Source organism: Eutrigla gurnardus (assembly GCF_963514095.1).
Source record: "Eutrigla gurnardus genome assembly, chromosome: 23".
Lineage (NCBI taxonomy): Eukaryota > Metazoa > Chordata > Actinopteri > Perciformes > Triglidae > Eutrigla > Eutrigla gurnardus.
The window spans coordinates 10223900-10243857 of record NC_139934.1 but is presented as its reverse complement, the minus strand read 5'-3'; the positions used below and the strand labels follow the sequence as shown (position 1 = coordinate 10243857).

The following is a 19958-nucleotide window of genomic DNA, read 5'->3' as shown; positions in this document are numbered from 1 at the left end:
TACTGCAGGTTATATGTTAGCACATGATGCATCTACTTAATGGAAGCCTATGTGCTGGCTTTTAGCATTTGTTTTACATATTTTATTATATGTTTTTCGCTGAAAGACAAGTAGAGCTGAATTAAATAAAAAAATGTTCCCCCAGTTAGATAACACAGATTATAATAAACAGATAGTTATTGTATTGAATAAAATAGGCATTTTTTTTGTTTTCTTTGATAGCAATAAACAAAAAAAAATTTAAACCAAGTAAAATGAAAATAAATAGGGATAGGTTCAAAAGGAAAAAAAAGACTGGAACCAGATTGTAGTGCTACAGTGTTGGCACAGATGTTAATTCAAATTAATTGAACTGTAAAAAAAAAAGTTGTGCATGCAAAAATTCATACATGTTTACTGTGCACACAGGGTGCAAAATTAACCTTTTGTCCCTCTTCAAATAGTCATGTTCAAATAGATTACCATTTGAATATCTTACCAGCAATTGTATTTCCAACCCTGTGGAGCTTGTTTTATTCTTGCATCTATTATCTTATCTTGTGTGATAATGTATTTGCTTGATTAAGCGTTTATTTTTTTCTTATTTTGAAGGGCAGACTATCACAATTCTGACATTTCCTGGGTGTTTATTGTAGACTTTACACATCTTTAGTCTTCCAATATACTAAGAGCAGAATCCATAATAAACCTCTATATATTTGTTTCTTTTATGATTGCTATTGATCAAGATCTGTCCTTTAACTCACATATTAAACAACTATAAGGACAGCCTTCTTTCACCTGCATGACATTATTAAAAGGACAATGCTGTCTCAAAAAGATGCAGAAAAACTAGTCCTTGCATTTACATCAGGCTGTTCCAATGTTGGATGCAGCCCTTGTTCTGACTTAAACTAGAAATTTCTCCTGTATCAGCTTCTCTGCATTGGCTCCCAGTAAAATCCAGAATATAATTTAAAATAATTTTCTTCACTTACCAGGCTCTTAATGGTCAGGCACCATCATATCTTAAAGAGCTCATTAAACCCTACAGTCCAACAAGAGCACTATGCTCAGAATAAAGGGTTACTTGTAGTTCCTAAAGTCTCCAAATTAGATCAGGTGCCAGAGCTTTCAGCCATGAAGCTCCTCTTCTGTGGAACCATCTTCCTGTTTAAGAGTAGTTTGACAACACTTATAGTTAGGGCTGGCTCAGCTTTGCCTTGAACCAGCTCTTAGTTATGCATAGGCGTTGTTACTAACTCCACTCCTCCCAGGATGACTTTTACCTCAGCGGACCTCAGCAGAGTCCACTATGGTCCTGAACGACTGCTAACTGGCCCGATGATGGAAACACTATAGCTCAACAACTACTGCTTTTTGGTCTACAGCATCATGGCTGAGATGGATCCATCTCAGGGTGTGCCTGCAACCATGGACTACTACTGTTGATACTACTACTACTGTTTATACTACTACTACGACTACTCTGGGTTGCAACTACCCAAATTAATACCATTTCTTTTTGTTGTTGTTGTTGTTTTTTTTGTCTGCTTTATATTTAATATCTAAAGAAAATCCTCATAGTAATACAAACATCCTGTGAATCCAATATTAGTAACGATTGTGGATTTGTTTGACCAGATAGCACCAGGCTATAAGGGTAAGGGTCAAGGTTAGTGGGTTAGGGTTATTGCAGGAACGCCACTACCCAGTCAGAGGGGTGCAACAACAATTTTGGCCAATTCCAACTCTATTTAACATTCAGGGAGTCCATACATTATTTAGAAATTCACAACAGCAGCAAAATATAGAAAATAAAATAATATATGTGGGTGATGTTGGGACTAAAATGTATTAATTCTGAAAATCATGAGCGTATTCTAGTCCTTCTCAATGTGTAAAGTGTCCTGAGATAACTTCTGTTGTGATATGACACTATAAATAAAAGTTAATTGAATTGAATTGCAAAAGCATTATATTATCCTATTATCATTATATTAATGAGCTCTATTATAATATTAATCAGTGCTTTTTTTAACGGTCAACTCGATGACATAACATGCTGTGGTGATGGATATCGACTATATAATACAACTCGTTACGGTAAATAACAGGTGCTGCAGGAGGTGCTTGGCTCCTGCACACGTCCCTCCCTCCCCTCTATATTTCACATCCTACTGCCACCTTGCGCCTAAGATCGGAACAGACGTGAAGTGTTCATTAATGGAGAAACGGGATATTAAAGTTTATTTTAGATGTTTTATTGTTTCACAAAAATGGTTAAAAAAAATAATAAAAAAAAGTTGTAAATGGTGGCATAAGATTTTAACGCGTCTACACATCAATATCTTATAGAAGCCTTTTTCTGCCTGGAAATGAAAAATAAATCGATGAAGTAAGAAATGAGGAACCCCCAAAAGTACTCTTGGTGAGTCACATTTTTTTAACTTAGATTTTGTACCTTAGAATTTGAGTTTACTATTTGAAAACTTGGCTTACTATTAAAAAAAAGGTTACTTAGTAATCCAAACTTTAACTTAATATCTCATTAGTTTCCATCATATTTTAGATTTTTCATATTCTATTTTACTTACTAACTCAAAACTTTTGACTGATTTTTAATTTCGTAATCCTTCTTTCTCTTCATTTTAACTTCTTAACATGCTATGAGTATTTTTTTATTTCCCTCATTAATACATCATCATAATTGTTGTCTTTTCTTGGTGAAATTGGCCTTAAATAATATCTAGCGTGCATACAACTTTATAAAAAGTATGATGCACTGACTCCTGTAGAGCACACAGGCTATTATGAATGGTAAGTAGACCCGGTCAGGTGGATGAACGTGAGAAGCTGCGATGGCTGATAACTCGAAATATGATATCCCTTATCGATTAGCATTCCGAACACCACGTTTGACGTCTAGACATCCGGGTATAACAACGCAGGGAACTGAGTGAAAAGTAATGTCGCGCGGATCTATTTAACTTGGATGCTCCTGTTGCGCAAAGATACTGCGGCATTTCCTTTATACTCGGTGAGTCGCAGTGCAATGCTGGTATCGCTCCGCGGGCAGAGGAAATGCTGCTAGACCAATCACATCTGTGTTTACACCATCACCTGTCAAACACACACCCTCTGCTATATTTTCTCTCTGAAAGGTAGGAACACTCTATTTGTTTAATATTCGCTTTAAATAAAAATCTAAATGTGACCACCGTGCGTGCAGTCAAAGGGAAATTACGGCAGCGAGGAAGCCGGTGCGACTGTAACGAGGAGCAGCCGGGATTAGCAAGGTTAGCGCCTCCGGAGCTGGAGAGCTGGAGCTGGTTATCTGTCCGCCTGGTTGTTTTTTTAGCCGATTATAAGAAAGTCCTTGCGCGTAATCATCCCCGGCTGAGGTCGGAGCACCGCGATACGTGTTAGCTAAGCGAACGCGGCCGGCTAACGGTTGAAACCTGTAGCGTTTGTGCGCCTCCGTTTGCGGAGGTTAACGCCGCCTCGCAGCTAACGGGACCAGCGCATCTTTCAAGCTAGCAGTTGAAGGCGACGCTCGGCTCGAGAGCGAGATGCGCGTGGCGGAGCTGTTAGCTAGCACGGCGCGAGCTTGGATTAATTCCCCCCGTCCGTGTGTCTTCATTTGCCCGTAGATAACTGGGAACAGTCGCTGGTCGCAGCAGGTGCAGAGTTCGCGTTAGACTGTGTTGCAACGAGGCGAGCGCTCGTGTGTTTCCTTCATGTCTTTCTCGCGTGAAGTTTGCTCACTTTTCTTCTTTAATCCCTTAACAAATGGCGGAAGTAGTATTGTGATCAATCAACGTTACTTGTGCAATTAAAAGCCCTGCGTTCATAATTGCAATAGGCATAATAGTCACATTTCCCAGCTAAATGTATTCATTGTGTGATGACAATGATCTCAGGTAATAATTGCATCAGTTAATATTGCTGCATTGATGTGTAAGCACTCTTTTATTGTATTATTTAGTTTAGGTGGAGCTTATTCTTGCTGTTGAGTTGTTTAATAACGATGTAAAGATGCAGCTATTACAATTACTGTAGATGGAGCACAAATAAAAGTCTAAAGCAGTTTAAAATGGGTGTACTTGCAGAATAATTAAATGGACATATTCCACATTTGTGCATCATTTTTTTGTGCGTATCTGAACATTAGCCTTGCAGGTTTGGTATGTTTGAAAACTTTTCCATCCATGGTAGAAGTAAAAACAAACGTTGAACATTAGTAGACATTGTATTTGTACTATAAAGATGACTATAAAGGAGGGAAAATGAGCAGGGAGATGTGGCGAGGGGAGGGGAAGGGAGAGGAGGAGAGTGATCCAGACAGTGTAAGGTGCAGTGCAGTGTGTGTGCTCGCAGTATTAACTCAGCCTACACACTCTGTACATTTTATGATTTACAGTGTTCAGTCTTTTTCCCCCCTCTTCTTCTCCCAGGAGCTGAAACACACACTAACACTGAAGCGCCTACGGTAGCCGCTAACTGGACGGACTCTCTGGCAATTGACCTTTTGCAGGTAAGTCCGAGATTACTTTGCACAATACAGTTAAGCTACTACGCTTCTGCACAGATTTAACTTCATGTTACTCCTTCTTTCTCTTTGAAAGGCATATTTTTTTCAGTGTTTAGCTGCATTTTCTTGGCTTTTAGAGGAGAGAACAGTGTCTTTACCAGCAGGGACAGATTTCACATGGCGGTTCTGATCTTATCTTAATACACACTGGGAGCACACAGTAACTTTTCATGAGAAAGAAATCCTTACTGGAGGATGTCACAGATATTAGATCATAACACAATATCACTGTTGTGCTCGGCCAGAAGCGTCACACAGGAAGCGGAAGGATTTGCATGCCTGATTATGAGTGAGAAGAAGATCCTGTTTGTCCGAGATATTGAAGCAAAAATATTACGTAAAAATGAGTGATCCCCCATAATCCGTTGTTTTTGTATCACGACTTGATCTTAAAGGTACACACCTGAACTACAAATAAGAGATCCACGCAAATATGTGATTTTAATGATTTATATTTTGTTGCACAAGCAATAAAAACATTGTCTCCATGTTCACTAAGATGGTCTGACATGTGTAGTCAGAGGAGCAGTTTGAGGATTTGTATTCTTGGGGTTTTACACGACGAGATCCTGTGACTCTCAATCACAAGGAGGGCTCGCAGCAGTTGTTTTTAAGACTAAAACAGCTCTTAGTGGCTGACTTGTGTAACCCTGTCCCCGAGGCTCCGTGGCACTGTGTGTTTGTCTGAGGGTTGTGGAGTGTTAATTGGAGCATCTCAGGTGTAAAGTGCAGCATGGGTGCAGTGGAACAAATCTTCTGGGGCAGCCTTAATCTTCTGGGGCTTGAGGAAAGCAATCCCAGAGAATATACAGTGCAATGGAGGTAGGGAAGAAGAATAATAATGAGAGACATGGCTTGAAACAGCATTCTGAGGTCTTTTCGATGTTGGATCGTCCAGTTAATACTTTAGAATGACATTTCCTTGAAAGAATTCTAAGGTTTGATTCATTCTTATATATTTTTTCTCTGTCGTAGTGGAATAGCGGAATAAGTCTTAAACCATGAGCTCAGTGGCAGTGTTGACCCCGGAGAGCTTTGCGGAGCATCGCAGTGGCCTCAAGGACCAGGAGATTACAGGTAAAGTCCGCCTGTTATCCACCTGTTTTTATTCTCCTTTTTCTTGTTCCGTAAATTATACTCTATTAATGTCTTATTTTTTTTAGTTACAGTATTTCTTGTCCCAGTATACGTATTAAATACCTGCGGATACTATTATTTTTTACAATCCTCCTCTATCATCCATCCATTCGTTGTGTTTTCCACCCTTCCCTTCATCCTCACCTTATTTCTCTCTGTCTCTCCGAGTCAGGCTGCGTCCCGGAGGATGAGGCCTACATCCCCACCTACCTAGAGGCCTTCCCTCCGCTGCCGGAGAAGGGGGCACCAGGGGAAAAGGCCGGGGAGCCGGCTTCAGCGTGGGGGAGCCGGATCAGGTCCATCAAAGCCTCTGTCATCACCCAGGTCAGGCAGCCACTGACCAAATACATAAACAGGCAACATCGTATACACACGTATGCACATAGATACCTTTCTGACGACATGTGGCCGCATGAGCGGTTGATAAAATGCACCAGTTATAGGGAAATAAGCATGTGAGACAGCGTTGCCTGAAATCTGAACCCCCCTCCCCTGTGTGTGTAGGTGTTTCACGTGCCGCTGGAGGAGCGTCGCTACAAGGACAACAGCCAGTTCGGGGAAGGTGAGGAGGCTAAAGTGTGCTTGGACATTATGCAGCGGACGGGGGCCCATATTGAGCTGTCCCTGGCTAAAGACCAGGGCTTGTCCATCATGGTCACCGGCAAACTGGACTCCGTCATGAAGGCTCGCAAGGAAATCGTAGCTCGCCTGCAGACGCAGGTAAATTCACAGCAGTTGTATGTACTCTTAGTTGTTTATTTGTTCAAACTGGTGGGTCGGGCAATACCAAGTGCATGGTAGGGGGGATTTCTTACTAGATATAGTAAGAAAAGTACAGTTGTATTACACATTTCCTAAAGATACTAAATACAATGATATTTTCATGACGTTGAGATTTAATTTGTAATCTAACATTGCGTGCGGGTGATGAGTAAAATCTTTTTTAGCATTTACACAATCTGGTATTTTGGAACCTCACCGAGTCTATCTTTATGCGACTGAAAGACGAAAAGGTTTTTTTTGTCTTGATAGTGAATACCGTTGGAAAAATGCCACCGAGTAACAGATGTTTCTTTGAGGAGGAACAATGACTCACATCACTTAAACGGATGAATGGGATCAGAGAGGTTTTAATGTGGGGGGGGAAAAAAAGTCAAATCTGTTACTCTTTTATTTTACATTCTCACAAAAATGATATAGCGTCGCTCGTTCGTCGCTGCAGCCAGAATCCTATCTGTGCAGGCAGGCCCGGTTTAGGACAAAAAGTTGAGCTGGAAAATGACCGTCAGCTCCCAAGGGTGGCCTTTCTGAGCTTCAGCAGTAAACATGCTGATTTCCACTTCAGTTGGTGCACCGAGGTCCAGCTGTATAGCTGCGCTGCAGTTATTGATACAACAGTGCAGTAAAAACACTCTCCTCGCAAGGTCAAATCATGTTGTTGTTGTTTACCTCCTGAAAGCTCACATATTTCATTGTTATTGATGATGAATATTCTAATATGACTTTATTGTTGAGCCACGGCTGCTGCACTTCTATATTTTATGGAGATGTCTGACTGAATTTTTAAGAAAGGTGTATATAATGCTAATAAATCCAGTGATTCCCCCCTAGGCCTCAGCCACGGTCGCCATCCCCAAGGAGCATCATCGCTTTGTCATCGGTAAGAACGGCGAGAAGCTGCAGGAGCTGGAGCTGAAGACCGCCACCAAGATCGCTATTCCACGTCCCGACGACCCGAGCGCCAACATCCGCATCACCGGCACCAAGGAGGGCATCGAGAAGGCTCGCCACGAAATCCTCCTGATCTCTGCTGAGCAGGTGAGCTGTGGAGCATGAAGTATGTACATCTTCTGTTGTTTGAGCGACTCCCACTCACGCTCACCCACTCACCAGGACAAGCGCGCAGTGGAGCGTCTGTCCCTGGAGAAGGCCTTCCACCCCTTCATCGCCGGCGCCCACAACCGGTTGGTGCAGGAGCTGAGCCAGGAGACGGGTGCTCGCATCAGCATCCCCCCGCCCAGTCTGCCCAAGGACGAGATCGTCATCACCGGGGAGAAAGAGGCCGTGGCCCTGGCGCTAAGCCGCATCCGAGCCATCTACGACGACAAGGTGCGTCCATTCCCAGCACCCACACAGCTCATATAACCACTTGTTCGTCTGTGCCAGACTTGGGGTTCAGTTTAGTGACTGCAGATATTCATTTTGTGACCTTTATCGATGTTTTCGACAGGGGTGTTGTTTTTTATTTCCTACCACACACAGTGGAAGGGTGGAAGATTGAGAGGAAGTGTGTTTTTTTTATGTGTGTGTCAGATGTGTGCTGGCGATAGGCAGACCGGAGATAATGTGGGGAGAAAATTGGATTTCGGCAGAGAACAACAGGATGAGAATGCTAATGTCATTTAGTGCATATGCATGAGAGGCAAAAACAAATATTTTCTCTGGCTGTCAGCCGCTCCCCCTCTCTGCCCACCTTGCCAGCTCTCGTCTTACTGTCACTCAGACCTCCTTTTCCCGCCGACACATTCCCACTTTCATCTGCTCTGTCCTTCCTGCTTCCTGTCTGTCACTGCTCTTCCCGTCTCCTGTCCTATCCATCGATTTTTTTCCGCTTCCCGCTGTCCTTCCTCTCACCGCCGTTTTCTTTTCCTTCACTCCGTCATCACTTCTAACCTTCTCCCCGTCCATCCTGCAGAAGAGGAAGACCACCACCATCTCCGTGGAGGTGAAGAAGTCTCAGCACAAGTACATCATCGGCCCAAAGGGCAACACCCTGCAGGAGATCCTGGAGACCACGGGGGTGTCCGTGGAGATGCCGCCGCTGGACTCCGGCTCGGAGACCATCATCCTCCGGGGGGAGCCCGACAAGTTGGGGCCGGCGCTCACACAGGTGTATGCAAAGGTGAGGAGGAGAGGGGAGACGGGAACGCACCAGTAGGTCCGTCTGCTGCATTACAAGACGTCATCGCATCCGTTTTGAGATTTCTGTGAGTATTTACGTTTAATTTAACTTGTGCAGGCGAAGAGTGTGATGGTGGTGGAGGTGACCGCTCCGGCCTGGCTGCATCGCTTCATCATTGGCAAGAAGGGACAGAACATCGGACGGATCACACAGCAGCTACCACGGGTAAGACAGCAGAGATGAAACAGTCTGCTCCTCTTTGAACAGCATGTAGGGGGTGAACGAGGAGGGCAGACAGCAGCATGGACTGTTTTTTATTTACTGACGCTCGGGGGGAATCCTCGCTGGGCGGTGCAGGATCATCTGTATTCACGTGTGTGTGTGTTTGTGTAGGTTCACATAGAGTTCACGGACGGTGAGGAGCGCATCAGTCTGGAGGGGCCGACGGAGGAAGTGGAACTGGCTCAGGCCCAGATACAGGAGATCATCAAGGACCTGGTGAGTCCTCGCACGCAAACATATTTTCCATTTTTTAAATGTGTCCGAATAGGTAAGAATGGCGATGACATCGTCATTTTAACATTGTTCAGGAAGTTTGATATTCATATCTATTTAGAGCTGAAATGATTAGTCAACTAATTGTCAGACAAATCAAGCTTGTTGAAGATGTGATTTAAAGAATCCCTCCCATTCAGTCTTAGAATAAAGACACTGAAGACAGATCTGATGGGGTTCAGGTCTGTAGATCAGGGAACAAAGCTCTGTTACAAATCTCCCTCTGCCCCTCTGTGTCCAGCTGGTGAGGATGGACTACACTGAAGTCATCATAGATCAGCGTTTCCACAGACATCTCATCGGAAAGAACGGAGCCAACAGTGAGTACGCTTCTGCTGACCTCGACAGAAAAACACTGGCACGTCAACACTTCTGCGGTTGGGAGTTCAAATGCCAGTGGGAGCAGCCGTTTAATTTTATTGTTTATTTTAAGCCAAAGGACATTTTTTTGCCTTTTACACTTTTAGTCACATCTTGTGGCAAATTACTTATTTGCTTCTTTAACGACCATCAAATTCTGTACCAAAATACATTTTTAATTTTTTTTGTAATAAAGTAGCCTCAATTCATATTAGTGAACAAGGGACTGTGGTGTCAAGCTGATAATTGCATTATGATGCAGGAAGGGTGTGGCAGGATTCTGTGGTGTGCAAGCCGATCACGGCCAATGTGCTCTGACGGGGACAAACCTACATCCTCTGCAGCGCGTTAATGTCCTCATCAAGATTTGGGAGACATATCGGTCGCATCTTTGACAATGCAACCCTCTCTCTCAATTTGTTTTCATCCTGTCGCACCATCCATCCCCGTACGACAGTCAATCGGATCAAGGAGCAGTACAAAGTGTCGGTACGGATACCCCAGGACTCCGAACGAAGTGGCCTGGTCCGCATCGAGGGAGACCCTAAAGGGGTCCAGCTGGCACGCAGAGAGCTCATCGAGATGGTCCAGAGAATGGTGAGAATGGGGTCAAGGTTTAGGTTGGTTCATTCATTCATTCTGCTGGTTTATAAAACTCTGTACACAGACACCAAAGTGGCCCGCTCACATGTGTTGTTGTTTTTTACGGATTTCCAGGAAAACGAGCGCACCAAAGACCTGATCGTGGAGCAGAAGCTCCATCGGACAATCATCGGTCAGAAGGGAGAAAAGATCAAAGAAGTTCGAGACAAGTTCCCCGAGGTGACACATTATCTCACAGTTCATCATCGTGAAATAATGAGCTTGGATCCGGGTCTGATTTAATTTGACGAGTGTTATCTCATCTGCTTCTAGGTCATCATCAATTTCCCTGACCCGGCACAGAAGAGCGACATCGTCCAGCTGAGAGGGCCGAAGAACGAGGTGGAGAAATGTGGGAAGTTCCTCCAGAAAATCATTGCCGACCTGGTATGTTTTTTCTATCTTGGTCTCTTAGGCTGTCTCCGTCTCCCTACACTTGGCATCACAGCAGCTTTTCTTTCTGTTTCCAGATTGAGAATAGCTTCTCGCTGTCGGTTCCCATCTTTAAGCAGTTTCACAAAAACATCATTGGTAAGGGCGGCGCCAACATCAAGAAGGTGAGACTTCTGAAGTGGACTTGGAAAATTTGAACAGTGAAAACAGTACATTATGGTTGAAATTGTAATTTTAACTACTGCCAGAACATCTTACGTTTATATTATGAATGATATATTACTGTATATAACATTATAAAGGCACAGAATAAGAGATGTTGTTGATGCCACCAGATCCGTGAAGAGACCAACACTAAGATCGACCTCCCGACAGAGAACAGTAACTCCGAGATGATCGTCATCACAGGCAAGAAGAACAACTGTGATGCAGCCAGAGAGCGAATCCTCGCCATCCAGCGAGAACTGGTGAGAGCTCTGAACTGTTTTTATCATGGCATAATTTTTTGTTTTCATATTTACCTTACTTCATGGTCCTCATTGTAATTTCTGTCAAGAAGGGATGATGTGAAAGATTACTCTCCCTGCCTCACGTTTCCCTCTTCATCCCTTCAGGCCAACATTAAGGAGGCGGAGGTCGCCATCCCTGCCAGGCTGCACAACTCTCTGATTGGCTCCAAGGGCTGCCTGGTGCGCTCCATCATGGAGGACTGCGGCGGCGTCCACATCCATTTCCCCTCCGAGGGCTCGGGCTCCGACAAGGTCACCATCAGAGGGCCTGTCGGTGAGGTGGAGAAGGCCAAGAGACAGCTTCTGCAGCTGGCTGAAGAGAAGGTGGGTGGGGATAGAAAAGTTTGAAGAATGGATACAAAGAGTGAAAGAACACAAGAGGTGACTAAAACTGAGATGGGAAACGGGTTCCTGAAGAGAAGGAGAGTACTTACATCCCTTTTCCTGTCCTCGCTCCTTTTTCAGCAAGTCAACAACTTCACAGCCGAGCTCCAGGCCAAACCAGAGTACCATAAATTCCTGATCGGCCGCGGAGGGGCCAACATCCGCCGTGTGCGGGACAAGACGGGGGCCCGCATCATCTTCCCGTCGCCGGATGACTCCGAGCAGGAGCTGATCACCATCGTGGGGAAAGAGGAAGCCGTTCGTCAGGCGCAGCTGGAGCTGGAAAGTCTCGTCAAAAACCTGGTTATTACAACACTACACTGTTTGTTTATTGATTTTCTTAGATATTTGTCAGCAAAAACAAAGAAAAGTGGAGATATTTATAAAAAACGTACTCCACTTCCTACATTGCGATTGTCTGACCCTCCAGGACGACGTGGTGGAGGACACCATGGTAGTAGATGTTCGCCACCACCGCCACTTTGTGTGTCGGAGAGGTCAGGTGCTGCGGGAGCTAGCAGAGGAGTACGGCGGCGTGGCCGTGAGCTTCCCTCGTACGGGAGCCAACAGTCAGCGGGTCACCCTGAAGGGAGCTAAGGACTGTGTGGAGGCCGCCAAGAAACGCATCCAGGAGATGATAGAGGACCTGGTAAGAGAACGATTAGGTAATCACGTGTGTGTTTGCTGTCGATGCTGTTGTTACCCAGCTGTCTCTCTCTGTCTCAGGAGTCGCAGGTGAGTGTGGAGGTGGCCATCCCTCAGCGCTACCACCGAGCCATCATGGGGCCCAAAGGTTGCCGCATCCAGCACATCACCAGGGAGAACGAGGTCCAAATCAAGTTCCCCGAGAGAGACGACGGCGCCGCAGGTCCAAAACATAACGCACAGGAGAAGTGTACTGACGGCTACAATACTAACACTGTTGTTAATGTGTTGCCACCTCGGCTCTCTGAGCGCAGGAATTATGATGCCTGGTGGCACATGATGGACATATTAATAAGAATTTTTTTTTATTATTTTGTATATTTTGGTTTCAACAGGGATTGACTTTTAATCTTTTAATCTATTATCTGGGGTGAATTTTCAGGTCCTGACCAGGAAAACGGTGAGGTCAGTCCAGAGGCGGAGTTTGTCGCCCGCAAGTGTGACATCATCACCATTGCTGGCCGTGCAGAGAAGTGTGAACAAGCAAAAGTGGCCTTGCTGGTAGGCCTTTTTTACTTCTATTACAGACATGATGTTTTTTTATCCATTTCCTCAATAATATTGCCGTCACTGCTTTGTTCTCCAGGCGCTGGTGCCCATAACGGAGGATGTCGAAGTGTCCTTCGAGCTGCACCGCTACATCATTGGGCAGAAGGGCAGCGGGATCAGGAAGATGATGGAGGAATACGAGGTCAGCTGGAACTCTCTGGTGCCATCTTCTGTCCGTGAGTTTTTAAAGCTGTTATCGGTTTCAAACACGCCTGGTGTGGTTTTCGCATGTGCAGGTTAACATCTGGGTGCCACAGCCGGAGAAGCAGCTGGATGTCATCAAGGTGACGGGCCTGGTAGCCCACGTGGAGCGAGCCAAGCTGGGTTTGCATGAGAGGGTCAAAGAACTGCAGGCAGAGCAGGAGGACAGGGTAAAAAACAATATTTCCCTGGCTTTTCAAGTCTCCATCATAGTTATCTTATCATCATGTCATGGAGATATTTGAGTGTTTGAGGTCCCTGTCTCCCTTTCAGGCTCTTCGCAGTTTCAAGGTGACCATGTCTGTGGAGCCAAAGTTTCATCCCAAGATCATCGGCCGCAAAGGAGCAGTCATCTCGCAGATCAGGAAAGACCACGACGTCAGCATCCAGTTCCCCGACAAAGGAGACGAGCAGCAGGTGTGTATGTGTTGAGTAATTGCTGCCTTGGAGATTATGAATTATTTCCAAATAGTTTTTCACTTAAAGGTGTGTAGGTTTGATTGGCATCTAGCAGTGAAGTTGCAACCAACAGAAAAACCGTCCCAAAATGTGGAAAAATGATTGTTTTTTCTTCCACCCCCAGGATCTGATCGTGATCTCGGGGTACGAGCGTAATGTGGAGGAGGCGAGTCAAGCCATCCAGCAGCTGGTGGCCGAGTTGCAGGAGATGGTGAGCCAGGATGTTCATCTGGACCCGAGGACCCACGCTCGCATCATCGGAGCCCGTGGCAAAGCCATCCGCAAGCTGATGGAGGAGTTCAAGGTTCGACCGGTTCATAATATCATTTTTACCCTGAATATAGAGGAGAACATTTATTTTGATTATATCTTCTTTGATGTTCACCTCGTTGTTTTCCCTTGTTCTTCCTGTTCAGGTGGATATCCGCTTCCCTCAGCCCGGCTCCGACGAGCCGGACAAAGTGACGGTGATGGGTCTTCCTGAGACTGTGGACAGCGCCATCGACCACCTGCTCAACCTGGAGGAGGAATATGTGAGCATAAGAAGCGCAAAATAAGTTTGTTGGTTGCCAAGGCAGCTTGAAGAGCAATTTGTTTCTCCTCCCGCCTCCCTCAGATGCTCAGCGTGACGGAGACGGAGACGTTGGCAGCTTACATGAAGCCTCCATCTCGCTATGGAGGAGGAGGTGGAGCAGGAGTGGATGATAGCAGCGGGGGTCCAGCCAAGGGCTTCGTGGTGCGGGACGCCCCCTGGAACGCAGGAGGGAACAAGGTTGGACATAAATTTAACACTGGTTTATGAATGTAGAAGTATTCGGGATAGTGGTCCAAGGGAAATAAAATGACCCTTTAGTGTATTTATATGTTATTAGTGAAGTCGGTGTGTCAAACGTCTTCTGTCCGTTTGTTCCAGGCTCCTGACATGAGCAGTGCGGAGGATTTCCCCACGTTTGGGACCGGCGTGGCCCCGAAGCAAGCGTCCGCCTGGGGTCCCAAGAAGTTCTGAAGCCGCTCACCTGGAGGAAAAAAAAACTAAAAAAACTTCTGTAAAGTAGATGACAAGAGAGGAAGTGAATCTCTAATCAAATTGCTGCTCGCCTTCCCTCCTCTTCTCTTAAGCCTCCCCTTTGTCTATGTTTCTCCGTAAACCCCTTGTACCATCCTCCCATAACCAGCTACAATGAATTCTGGGAGAACTATCCATTCTTTTTTTTTTTCCTTCTTTGTCTTTCCTCTTAGTCTTACCCTTGTAAGAGAAAAACAGAACATCCTGTGCTCTCTTCTTCATAGTTTGGCTGTTCTGCTCTGCCTCTCCGTTGCACCACCCCTGCCGGGTCTCCCTGAAATGTTTCAAAGACTCTCCTCCTTTTTTTTTCACCTCCGACTGCCAAACTCCTCACTTTCCTCTCACTGCAGTACATTAGTAATGTTTAAACTCTTCAGAGTCTGCTGAATCGGAGAAGTGGGGTCAAAAAGAGCACTGGGGGAAATATCCTGAAGCCTTCAGAGAGGTGGCGGTCGCGTATCCAAGGAACGATGCTAAATGTTGGATTTTTAAGCAAAAAAAAAAAAGAGGGGGGGGATCTGTGTTTTACTGTCGTAAGAAGAGTTTGTAAACAACGACATGTTTTAAGGTTCTTTTCTCTGTGGTTTTTACAAGGAGGTTACTTGTTGGCCCAACCTTCCGGTCACTAATGTGGTGCAGCAGGTGAGGCAATGAGCTGTGTGTGTGTGCGTGTGTGTGTGTGTGTGTGTGGGTTCAGGAGAGGTTTTTCACCCACAAGTTGTTTGATGATCCCCCGTTTTATTTATGTCGGAGCTGGGAGCAAAAACAGCTGCTGTAGTCAACTTTCTGGTGTTTCTTTCTTTTTAAGTCACGATGAGTCAGAAGATGTGAACGTCCTGCACCGATTCTTTGTACTGAAGGTCATTTTGTCACTGTTTATTTATTGGAAAAGGAGACATTTATTTGAACATTATTTGAACTACTGTGATCATGCGTGTTTTTTTTTGTTTTTTTTGTTTTTTTATATAAAAGCAACCACTGTAGCTTGATGCTTACAACCTTATGTTTGGGAGTGAATGTCGTACGTCAGGGTTGGGAACATGTGAACAGTTATGTGTAAGTGTACAAAGAACTTTTCGCTATTTTTTTAAACTGTGGAATTATTTGTTGTTGGTTTCTGGCATATTTGAAGGACTGTATGTATGTATGTATGTATGTATGTGCGTGTGCATGGAAGTTAAGATGTATATTTGAATGAAGCTTAACCAAACTTTTACATAGTGTTTGTCCGTTTGTCTCTCTTCTCAGAGCTCATTTAGAGGTTTTGTAACCTCGGCTTGTCATTAACACTGGTGTTTTTTTTGTCATTGTGCACGTAATGCTGCTTAAAATCTGTCCTCCCCGACTACAAAACAAACTCAGTATCAACAGCTGCACTTTGGTTTTCTCATACAAGTGCTTTATATATATTTTTGTGGTATTTTGTAGCAAAAACCTTTTCGTTGCCTCTTTTTTTTTCCAGTTCTGACACTTAAAACGTTGTGTTGCTACATCCAACAATTGGCCCAGATTTCATCCAAATCAAAGCTTCCTTGTGCCTGGAATATAAGGAGATTGTTATCACTCTCAAGTCTGCGATTATGATTAGGTTCAACTTGTTAATGGTAAAGTTGTGGAAATAGGAATACGTATGTGCTGCGATTTTTTTCCAGCAGAACTACTGGGCAGGTGGATTAACCTCAAACCAATGGTCATTTTAACATGGTTTTAAACAAATTAGATACATTTTAAATCTTAATTTGATAATTTACCTCTCAGAAAGTTCGCAAATTTCTCAAAATGTCAAATAATTTGAGAGGATCAGGAAGAGCTCGGGACCAGATTGGCAGCTCTAAGTTAGATATTTGAATCACAAAATGAAACTCAGGGTCCAAAAAGAAAAAAAAAAGGGTCAAAGCTGGTGCAGAAATGATTTCAAAGCTGGCGGCAGATTATTAAACAAAACCGACTATGCAACCCAACAGTTTGTCCGTGGTATGCTACGGTACTTCTTTACAATTATGGCATCATTATAGGTCTATGTTTGTGGGACAACGAAGTAGTTATCTGTTTATTTTTAGTTAATTGCTGAGTTTCTGCGTTTTTAAATCACTTTGTGTGTGTGTGTGTGTGTGTGTGTCCTTAAATGGCAGGACAGCGCTGCCCGATTTCTGTAGAAAGCTATGAAAAAACCCACTATTGGCCTTAATGAGTAATTAGCCTACAGCATTTTGGAAAAGGTGTGATTGAGTAAGTATGCAACACTGCAATAACATGTCAGTGACCGGACTTTTTTTCCTACTCTAAATAAAATTCAATTAAAAAAAGGAACCAAAAGCACCAGTAGGTTGTCTTTTCTTCATGGCATATTTTTGTTTTATAGCCCGTACCCAAAAATACAACTTCAACCATCCTTCTGTGCATACCGTCTGTTATTTTTTATTTTTTATGAATCGGGAGGATGGCATGTACATGAAATTGTGCAAAGCAGCACTGGGCTGTAAATAACTCGTATAACTTTGTTCCCTTCAGCCAAACCCCATTGATTATCTTTATTATATTTAGGTTCCAGAGTTTTCAATGTTCTCATTTTAAAATGATGCATGATGCACTTTTGTCGGGAGGCTTTTTTGCGTGTCAATTTGACATACTATACTATGATTTGAGGGCTGCCTGGTGATGTAGTGGGTAGCACTGTCGCCTCACAGCGAGAGGGTCCTGAGTTCAATTCCCTGGGAAGGGTTCAGGTTCCTTCTGTGTGGAGTTTCCTCCGGCTTCCTTCAAAAGTCCGAAGACATGCAGGATGGACAAAGGTTAATTGATCACTCCAAATTGTCCGTAGATGTGGGATGTTTATCACTTTTTAATATTATTTTATGAATTTATTTTGACAAATTTTTTCGTGAATTTTCGACATGCTATAGTATGACTTTTTTTTTTTTTCTGGACCATGGCTTGGTCCATGGCTTTTTATGCCTGTTTTTGGACTCACTACACTTAGACAAGCGATACGAGTGATCACTTTTTAATATTTTTTATGAATTTATCTTGACTGACTTTTTCGTGAGTTTTCGACATGCTATAGTATGACTTTTTTTTTCCCACGAAAAATTTGACCATGGCTTTTTATGCCTGTTTTGGACTCACTACACTCAGACTTGGCGCGACAAGCGATACGAGCAATTTTTTATCACTTTTTAATATTTTTTATGAATTTATTTTGACTGACTTTTTCTTGAATTTTCGACATGCTATAGTATGACTTTTTTGAAAAATATGACTGAGTGTACGGAGTGCAAAACAGGCATAAAAAGGCTCAGACTTTGATTGCCACGCGATATACAAGCATATGTTATGACTTTTAAATCATTTTTACAACATTTTATGAATTTTGTCGATTTTTCACTTTTTTTTCGACATGCTATAGTATGACTTTTTTTTTTCACCCCGAAAAATTTGACCATGGCTTTTTATGCCTGTTTTGGACTCACTACACTCAGACTTGGCGCGACAAGCGATACGAGCGATTTTTATCACTTTTAACTATTTTTTATGAATTTATCTTGACTGACCATTTCGTGTATTTTGACATGCTATAGTATGACTTTTTTGAAAAATATGACTAAGCCTTTTTATGCCTGTTTTGCACTCAGTACACTCAGACTTTGATTGCTACGCAATATACGAGCATATGTTATGACTTTTCAATCATTTTTACAACATTTTATGAATTTTGTCGATTTTTCACTTTTTTTTCGACATGCTATATATAGTATGACTTTTTTTTTTCACCCCGAAAAATTTGACCATGGCTTTTTATGCCTGTTTTGGACTCACTACACTCAGACTTGACACGACAAGCGATACGAGCGATTTTTATCACTATTTAAACATTTTTTATGAATTTATCTTGACTGACCATTTCGTGAGTTTTCGACATGCTATAGTATGACTTTTTTTTTTGAAAAAAATTTAGTGAGGCTTTTTTTTTTAAGATGTTCTCCTGGCAAAGACAGCTTTCTATTTAGCAGTGAACAGACAGGAAAGATGGGAGAGAAAGGGGGTTGTGACATTCAACAAAAACCCTCAGCTGGGATTCGAACCAGTGTCATCTGCATATATGTATAAATAGGTACCAGCATGTGCTCTAACCACTCAACCACCTGTAAGCCATGGCTTGGCCTTTTCATGACTTATTTGACCTCAATACACTCAGACTTTGATTGCTACGCGATATACAAGCATATGTTATGACTTTTAAATCATTTTTACAACATTTTATGAATTTTGTCGATTTTTCACTTTTTTTTCGACATGCTATAGTATGACTTTTTTTTTTCACCCCGAAAAATTTGACCATGGCTTTTTATGCCTGTTTTGGACTCACTACACTCAGACTTGGCACGACAAGCGATACGAGCGATTTTTATCACTATTTAAACATTTTTTATGAATTTATCTTGACTGACCATTTCGTGTATTTTGACATGCTATAGTATGACTTTTTTGAAAAATATGACTAAGCCTTTTTATGCCTGTTTTGCACTCAGTACACTCAGACTTTGATTGCCAGCAATATACGAGCATATGTTATGACTTTTAAATCATTTTTACAACATTTTATGAATTTTGTCGATTTTTCACTTTTTTTTCGACATGCTATAGTATGACTTTTTTTTTCCCACGAAAAATTTGACCATGGCTTTTTATGCCTGTTTTGGACTCACTACACTCAGACTTGGCGCGACAAGCGATACGAGCAATTTTTTATCACTTTTTAATATTTTTTATGAATTTATTTTGACTGACTTTTTCTTGAATTTTCGACATGCTATAGTATGACTTTTTTGAAAAATATGACTGAGTGTACGGAGTGCAAAACAGGCATAAAAAGGCTCAGACTTTGATTGCCACGCGATATACAAGCATATGTTATGACTTTTAAATCATTTTTACAACATTTTATGAATTTTGTCGATTTTTCACTTTTTTTTCGACATGCTATAGTATGACTTTTTTTTTTCACCCCGAAAAATTTGACCATGGCTTTTTATGCCTGTTTTGGACTCACTACACTCAGACTTGGCGCGACAAGCGATACGAGCGATTTTTATCACTTTTAACTATTTTTTATGAATTTATCTTGACTGACCATTTTGTGAGTTTTCGACATGCTATAGTATGACTTTTTTTCCGAAAAAAATTTAGTGAGGCTTTTTTTTTAAGATCTTCTGCTGGCAAAGACAGCTTTCTGTTTAGCAGTGAACAGAGAGGAAAGATGGGAGAGAAAGGGGGATGTGACATTCAACAAACACCCTCAGCTGGGATTCGAACCAGTGTCATCTGTATATATGTATAAATAGGTACCAGCATGTGCTCTAACCACTCAACCACCTGCAAGCCATGGCTTAGCCTTTGCATGACTTACTTGACCTCAATACACTCAGAATTTGATTGCTACGCGATATACAAGCATATGTTATGACTTTTAAATCATTTTTACAACATTTTATGAATTTTGTCGATTTTTCACTTTTTTTTCGA

General features: G+C 42.8%; 1 protein-coding gene across 3 annotated transcripts; it reads left to right on the top strand.

Annotated features, from left to right (window-relative positions):
- Positions 1–3013: 3013 nt before the first annotated feature.
- Positions 3014–15651, top strand: hdlbpb (high density lipoprotein binding protein b). 3 transcript variants are annotated; one of them, XM_084003742.1, is made up of 28 exons: positions 3014–3143; positions 4437–4516; positions 5549–5650; positions 5883–6034; positions 6215–6430; positions 7322–7528; positions 7604–7819; positions 8406–8612; positions 8730–8837; positions 9006–9110; positions 9409–9487; positions 9985–10124; positions 10245–10349; positions 10443–10556; positions 10640–10726; positions 10898–11029; positions 11177–11395; positions 11537–11758; positions 11886–12104; positions 12182–12323; positions 12543–12661; positions 12747–12851; positions 12946–13080; positions 13184–13327; positions 13494–13673; positions 13786–13902; positions 13986–14141; positions 14283–15651. In XM_084003742.1, the coding sequence occupies exons 3-28, from the start codon at positions 5575–5577 to the stop codon at positions 14373–14375; spliced, it is 3795 nt and encodes a 1264-aa protein (XP_083859868.1). In that variant the 5' UTR covers positions 3014–3143; positions 4437–4516; positions 5549–5574; the 3' UTR covers positions 14376–15651. The 3 variants fall into 3 exon arrangements, with proteins under 3 accessions (XP_083859868.1, XP_083859866.1, XP_083859867.1); XM_084003740.1 differs by having other exon boundaries at positions 12182–12350; XM_084003741.1 differs by lacking the exon at positions 3014–3143 and adding an exon at positions 3256–3278 and having other exon boundaries at positions 12182–12350.
- Positions 15652–19958: the final 4307 nt, after the last annotated feature.